Source organism: Platalea leucorodia (assembly GCF_965183815.1).
Source record: "Platalea leucorodia genome assembly, contig: HAP1_HAP1_SCAFFOLD_326, whole genome shotgun sequence".
Classification (NCBI taxonomy): domain Eukaryota; kingdom Metazoa; phylum Chordata; class Aves; order Pelecaniformes; family Threskiornithidae; genus Platalea; species Platalea leucorodia.
Window position 1 is genome coordinate 10688 of NW_028121251.1, and position 7935 is coordinate 18622.

General features: G+C 51.8%; 1 protein-coding gene across 1 annotated transcript; it reads right to left on the bottom strand.

Moving 5' to 3' along the window:
* Positions 1-6153: 6153 nt before the first annotated feature.
* LOC309604059 (olfactory receptor 14A16-like) lies at positions 6154-7083 on the bottom strand (the record flags this gene model as incomplete). Its single annotated transcript, XM_082338982.1, has 1 exon — positions 6154-7083. The coding sequence occupies one exon, from the start codon at positions 7081-7083 to the stop codon at positions 6154-6156; it is 930 nt and encodes a 309-aa protein (XP_082195108.1).
* Positions 7084-7935: the final 852 nt, after the last annotated feature.

Here is a 7935-nt window from a genome sequence, read left to right on the forward strand (position 1 = left end):
ACACACCCCCACACACCCCCCCCCGATGGTTGTTGTGGTGGCAAAGACGGAAAAGCACCAGTTTCCACCGGTGTCCTAGTTGGAGCAAAAACGTTGGGTGCTGACCGTCCTGGGTATAATGCGGACAGTGACGTTGGTGGGTTTTCTGGCGGGGCCGCCAATTGCGCTTCTAAAGTCTCTAGTCTTTTTATCAATTCCTGTAATTCAGCTTTCTCCTCTAGAACACCATTGTTTTCTTCATCCTCTTCGCCACCTGGTGGCAAAGGAGGGTAAAGTGAGGTGGTCGCCACCGGTGAGGGAGGTCGATTTGGTGGATCGGCCTCATCGTAACTCGGAGGGCGGTCCGACTGTGGTACATCCGGCGATGGTGGAGTAGCCTCCGCAGCGTTTTTTTCTGGTGACTGCACTTCGGTGGTGGTGGGAGCTGCAGTTGCAGTCCCTGCTAGGATCCGGACCCCTCCTGCAACGCGGGCTGGGGTCGCTGCAGGGATTGTCGGACCCGAAAACAACATACTGGTTGCAGAGGTGGGCCCGCCCCCTGGAGTCAAAGCCGCGAATGCCGATGCAGCGACTTGCCGCTCCTCCCCCATGCTTTTTAAAGTTTCATGAATCGGTCTCCACACAGTGGGGAATTTGCTCGTCTCTTTGGATCCTTTACTTATTTCTTCCCACAGTTCTGCCCCTATTTTCTCCCATGTCATAGCATCAAAGGCAACTCCAACCGTGGGGATCAAATCCTTTCCTTTTGCCCAGAGCAATAATGCTTTCAGAGTAGACGAGTCACAACTTATACCTCTCACTGAGAGGATATGTTGGAGGAGCTTAACCACCGTTGACTCTTCTTTTGTCATGGTAGCCCCCATCTCCTCCCCGGCCGCTCACCTGATCAGGGTGAGATTCCACCTTTCGCGCTAGCGTCTCCCGAGTGCCGGGGCAACACTCACCTTCGGCCGGCTTCCGCCCCCTCCATTCTCGGTTTCATCAGAAAATCCAACTCCGATCTGAGGGTCCCTGTTCGGGCGCCACCTGCTGACGCGGCAGTCACGGACACAGCACACGATCAATATGATCAAGCAAAATGTCGGTTTATTACATAAACAGCTTAGTTAATATAGTTTCTTGCCTTCCTAATCATGCATAAACTTATCGCTAATTGGTTAACTATGTTTGGCAATATCCTGATCATGCGCTACTAGCAATATTCTGATTCGTTCATAACAATAGTTCACACACACCGCCCGCTTCTCCCATACCTTGTTTTCAACATTGCAAGCCAATAGTTTCTTCCTCTTAATCTGCTTGTTTCATGTCTTCCAAACCGCAGTCAACCTTCGCAGCATCCTTGAATTCCTTTTGCGTTAAATGCAGATTAAGTCCACATAGTCTGAGTCTGGGTTGCTCACTACGTGTCCTTGGCTTTTCAGATATCCCACATGAGGTCACTTTAGTCTCCAGTCTCTTTGGGTGATTGCCCATCAAGCAGACACATGGCTCGGATGTTGACTATGACATCACTTCTGCCTGAGAACCTCATAGGTGCCAGCAGCAGGCACCTGACTTGGGTGTTCTGTTGTACCTGGAGGGTCTGGTTTGTTATGTCCCCGCGAAGAAAGGCACGCAGACCCTGTGAAGTATCATCTCAAATGCCATATCCGAGAGCAAACACTACCCAGAAAGAGTGAGTAAGGCCAGCTGCATACAGGGCTGAAGTAGGAGGACTGTGGCCACCCAGACAAGGGGGCTATCATCCCCCTCGGCTCAGCACTGGTGCGGCCACATCTGGACTAGGCAGAACTTTCTTTTGAGGCTGGGGACTTAGTTTGCTCCTTGCCTCTTCTTAGGTAACCAGGAGGTGCACAGTTGTCCTACACTTGGCATTGCTCACCTTCACATCCCACTGCCCCCAAGAATAGTCCTGACCCACACATGAGGGACAGGATCTGCCCTCCCATTGCCTGGAGGTGAGGGTTTGGCATTGCTTATTCATTTAAAATGAACAAACAAAAAAAGTTTCCTCAGCATCTGAGCTGCCTGCACATTCCCTTTGCCTCCCTGCAATCAGGGCCTCCAATTCTCTGCTCTAACGAGTCCCTGGGGAGGCTTTGCCAGTAATGGCCCTCAGTGGGGCTTATTAATACTTCAAGGTACTTTGGGTTTTGCTTGTGATGCTGACTCTTGGAGAGGTCTGTGCAATCTCTTCTCAGTGCCTGAAGCTGAAGGACTCAGCACAAATACTCCATGGGGCTCATTAAAATAAAGCAAGCCCTAACGAGCCATGTCTCTTCCTGTCATTTTCATCAGGTCTTCAAGAGTTGTACAGATAATTGGAGCTGTTTCCTAGCATAGTTATGGGGAAAGATTTCAAAGAGCTTCTAATAAGCATAAGGTCTTATTTTCAAGGGTATATTTTATTACTTTTCAGTTTAGAGAAGAGATGACGGCAGCATTCTCCAATAGATATTGCTGCAGGGTGTCTCCTCCGGAGGTCTGAACTGGTAGGAGAAGCTGTCCCTTGAGCTCTGACAACCTCCCACCTCACCTCCCCAACCCCACCATTTCTCTCCGTGCCCACCTGGGACTTTTCCTTACAGCAGACTTCTCCACTGATCTCTGCAGCTGGATGGTACAGCCCCTTTGCACCATCTCCCCCCTGCTCTCCTTAGAGACCTGGCTGCACACAGGCACAGGAGGGTTTTTCCTATTTGCAAGCAAAGGAAAAGTCAAGCATGGCCAAGCTCCATAAAGAAAACAGACTCTGCAAGCATCTGCTAAGTGCAAGCTGCCTCTAATGAGGTTGCCTTTCTACAGGGGATAATCTTAGGAGAACTATTTCAGGTAGACAGATACAAAGAAGAGAGATATAAACATAATTAAAGAGTTGGCTAAGGAGACAATTAGACTGCTGCAAGACAGGCAAACTTTTAAGTCCCTGATGTCAAAGCAGCAACTGGATGGGTGAGAGGAATCTGAGTGAACAAAGAGTAAGGGGAGCAGAACACTGGAGAACAAGGGAAAGGGCTTTTGTCTAGGCAGTCTGTATCTGAAATGATGACGTTAGGAATGGTTCTTCTATCAAGAGAGGTGAAAATATATGAAAGAGAGAAATTAAATTAATAGAAATAATTTTAATTTTATTTAGTATTTTAAATTTAAACTTAATTTGAATATAAATTCAAGACACTATATAACAGGTAGAATAGTGGTAATGAAGTGACACTGGAAGTTTGACATTTCTTTGGAATATCCATTTTGAAAGGTCACAGGATTGGTAGAGGTCTCTTGGGAGTGAGGACAAGCCAATGTTGCAGTCATTGTTGAAAGAGGCCAAAAGTGCAACCCCGGGAACGCCAGGCTGTACAAGCTCACTTGGGGGAGGAGTGAGCCTTCCCCTGAGTGCTCTTGGGGGACATTGCTGGGCACCTCAAAGAGCAGAAGGTGTCCAAATGCAGTCAGCATGGATTAGCCAAGGGTAAATCCTGCCTCACCAACCTGATGGCCTTCCTGATGAAGGAACTGCTTTTATGCACGAGGGGAGAACAGTGGATGTCCTTTACCTCCACTCCAGCAAGACTTTTGGCATGGTCTCCCTCGATATCCTGGTACCCACATTGGGCCATTACAGTCTGGATGGGTCAACAAAGAGATGGGTGAAACACCAGTTGGAGGATGAGGCTGAGAGCAGTGGAGAAGGGGTCATAGCCTACCTGGAGACTCTCCTGGGCCCTGTGCAGTTTAACACCTGTATCCATGACACAGAGGAGGCAACTGTCACCACGTCTGTGGATGGCACTAAATTGGGAGGACCATTGCTGTGCCCTAGGGATGCCATTCAGGGCAAACCTGACAGGCACAAGGACTGTCCTGTCAGGAACTTCAGGAGACAGAAGACGGATAAAGAACAGGTCCTGTGCCTGGGAGAGCCTAACAGCCTGCAGTTGCAGGGCCTGGGGACTGCCTGGCTGGGGAGCAGCTCTGTGGAAAAGGCCCTGGTGGTGGTGGGGGACAGAAGGCAAAACATGACCCAGCAGTGCAACCTGGTAGCCAAGGCAGCCAGCAGGGTCCTGGAGTCTCAGCAAAAGAGTGAGCGCAGTGATTGTCTCCCCCTGCTCATCGCTCCTTAGACCACTTGTACACAACCATGTCCATTTTTGGGCCCCCACTGGGGAAGGGGAGGAGGGAGGGAACGCCTGTGGGGCTGCTGGGCTCTTGGCCAGAGATCACCAGCACAGCGAGGGAGGTGTTGGTAAGTGGCAGGGAATTGAGTGGAGAGTCATCGAGCTGCTGAGGGGCTGGAGCACTTGCCTGGGAGGAGAAAGTGGAGGAAAAGGCCTTGTTCAACCTGCAGAAGGGAAGGTCTTGAGAAATTAATAGTGACCTGCTGGTCCTCATGTGGAGGCTTTCAGGAAGGTGAAACCGGTCTTGTACCCATATGGCTTGGCAGGAGAATAATAGGCAATAGTCAGATGTTGAAATGAGGAAGTTTCTAGCCAGAGATAAGGAAATGAGATACCTGCAGAGCATGGGGTGCTTTGGGTTGTAAACAGAATGTAACAAATCCTCTGACTTGGGATTTCAGTCAATTGAAATTCTCAATATTTTTCATGACCAGGCCATGAGCTCCTGACCTAGCTGGAGCTGTCTGAGAATGGGCTTGGCTGAGAGACCAGCTGTGGCAAGAGCTGTGGGATTTTGTGTGTAATGGCTATCAGCAGGAAAATGTTTCCCTTTTGATTTATAATGGGAGTGGAGTTGGGTATGACTGAGCCCCAGAGGAGGATGGGGGTGACCATGCAGCAAAGGTCCTTCCTCAGGGCTGGGGTGTATGGCCAGAGATGGAAATGGCCGGTGGGTGGGACTGGTCTGGGACAATTTTCTTGGGGCAACTTCCCTGGGGTTTCAGGGAACATGGCACAGACCAGGCCCCTCTCTTCTGCACCTTGGATGCCTTGCTTCCTTCACCATGACACCTGGCTGTGCACTGGGAGTGCTGGCTGCCCCTACCCCGCACACTCACACACCTTAGCTCTGCGCTGGTGTTTTTCTCTCCCGGGCTCTTTCCAGCCCAGCCCAGACCCTCCCCACCTCTCCCCCCCTCCCCTGCCCTCTTCCCAGGCCAGCCCAGCCCAGCAGAGCAGCCCAGCCTGGGCTGGCTCCATGGCACTGCCCAGCGCAGGCTGCTGCAGAGCTCTGGGCACTCACCCCACAGCCCCAGCCCCTCTGAAGGCCACAGCAGCTGCTGGGGGGCAGACAGCGGGGTTCAGGCTCCCCATCAGCCCCATGGCTGGTGCTGGCCACAAGGGCATGAGGAAACAGAGGCTAGGCACTCTCTGGCTCTCCTGAATTCATCTTGTAGCTGATTCCCAAGCCCCAGCTGAATTTGTCCCCTCCTCTCCTGCCACCAGTCCCAGTCCCCAGGACAGCACCAGAGTCCTGGCCCTGGGGGTTCTCAGGCAGCTCCTGCAGCTCTCCACTCTCCCTTCCCTGTGCCTGCCGAGTCCCCATTGACTCCCATGGCACTGCAGAGTCCTTTTTCATAGGTACCACAATTTAGCGCTTTATTTCTGGGGGACTTAATCTTTGAGGGTGTTTCACCTTCTGAGCCTGCATTCATTCCACCCCCCAGGGCACGTAGGGAGTCCCCATCCTCTCCTCTCCTGACTTCTCCGAAGTATTTTCTAGAGACTGTGATATATGCCATCATTCCTGTCATACAAGAAGCAACCTGGTGAAAGAATGGGGAGGTGATGGACCATCTCCACTGCCACTCCAAGAAGAGAGCCTTTAAAACCAAAACACTTGGTCCAGTGGAACCCAAGGTTACCATACGCTTAACCCCAAAACCACTGAGAACAAAAGGAGAACAGAAACTTCAAAAGACCAATTCCTTGGACATTTTCTTGGAAGGAACTTTGGAAGAAGAGCCCAGCCTTCAGGCACTGCACCCAGGAGATCACCTTTAATAGAAGAGCTGAAATCTGATAGGCCACATTTGACAGTGTTGTGCAAGGGTCAGACACAACAGGATCAAACCTCCACAGAAGAGTATAAACGCAGTGAATTATCTCTAAGTAGAATTATCATGAGAGAAAAAAGCAGACTCGTGCCCTAAGTCAAACTGTGGGAAACATGCAAAGGAGGGGAGGTGGGTTGTTCTCAGTGAAACAGCACCCATTGGATCATTTTCCACAAGGCATCCTTGATTTCCTTGTTCCTCATGCTGTAGATGAGGGGGTTCATTCCTGGAGGCACCACCGAGTACAGCACTGCCACCACCAGATCCAGGGATGGGGAGGAGATGGAGGGGGGCTTCAGGTGGGCAAACACCGCACTGCTGAGAAAGAGGGAGACCACGGCCAGGTGAGGGATGCACGTGGAAAAGGCTTTGTGGCGTCCCTGCTCAGAGGGGATCCTCAGCACAGCCCTGAAGATCTGCACATAGGACAGCACAATGAAAACAAAACACAGAAAGTGAACAAAGACACTAACCACAAGAAGCCCCTCTTCCCTGAGGTAGGAGTGTGAGCAGGAGAGCTTGAGGATGTGGGGGATTTCACAGAAGAACTGGTCCACAACATTGCCTTGGCAGAGGGGTAGTGAAAACGTATTGGCAGTGTGAAGGAGAGCACAGAGAAACCCATTGCCCCAGGCAGCTGCTGCCATGTGGACACAAGCTCTGCTGCCCAGCAGGGTCCCGTAGTGCAGGGGTTTGCAGATGGCAATGTAGCGGTCGTAGGCCATGACAGTGAGAAGATACAATTCTGCTGACATCAAAAAGACAAAAAGAAAGAGCTGGGCAGCACATCCCGTGTAGGAGATTTCCCTGGTGTCCCAGAGGGAATTGGCCATGGATTTGGGGAGAGTGGTGGAGATGCAGCCCAGGTCAAGGATGGAGAGATTAAGTAGGAAGAAGTACATGGGAGTGTGAAGGCGGTGATCACAGGCTACGGCGGTGATGATGAGGCCGTTGCCCAGGAGGGCAGCCAGGTAGATGCCCAGGAAGAGCCAGAAGTGCAAGAGCTGCAGCTCCCGTGTGTCTGTGAATGCCAGGAGGAGGAACTGGGTGATGGAGCTGCCGTTGGACATTGTGTCCCTCTGCGCATGGGGATCTGTTAAAGGAGGTAAAGGAAGGGAGAAGTTAGGGCTGACTGCTTTCAGGAAAATCTGTTCACTTTGTTACAGAACCCCCCCAACCCGCCTTTTACTTTTCAGGAAGAGCTTTGGTGAGCTCTGGTTGGTGCTGGCTGAGGGTGCCCCAGGGAGCAGGAGGCTCTGCTGGGGGCTCTGCAGGACTCAGTCCTGCCCTACACCGGTTGGTAAATAGGAACTCGATGTGATCTCAGAAGAAATCCACTCGTGATATCAAAGAGGTTTTCAGCATTGTGGCTCCCAATTCACCTGAGTGCAGAGCAGAGCTGTGGGGAGTTTGGGTTGTGCCTTCTGTTCTAGTTGCCCCAGCAGAGCTGAGGAGTGGTTTGAATGCAGCAATGCCTGGCATTTCTGCTGCACTGCAAGGGAAACCTTGTGGGTCCTGAGACTGGGCACAGGGACTGTCCCTTAGTGCAGAGTGAGGACAGCCGCTCTGTCCATCAGCCCTGCTCTCAGCTGCCCTGTGCTGGCAGCTCTTCCACCGGGAGGACTATCGCACTCGGGTGTTCCCCCCAAAAGCAAGAGGCCAGTGCAGGGAGCAGAGGAATCCAGTTTCCAAGTGCAGATCTCCAACCCCCTCACCCCATCTCATGGTACCTGAGGAGGATCTCAGCTCTGCCCTCCCAACCAGGCGCACAGAGGAGTCATGACAGCTGCCTGTATGCAGTCACCCAGCAGCGTTTCAACAGCTTTAGCACTGAAGTGTCTTCTCCATGGGGCTCCTGCATAACATAGAGATGCCCTGGGAGAGCTGTGCCCTACGGGAGGGCAGCCTGCAGCTCAGCAGGA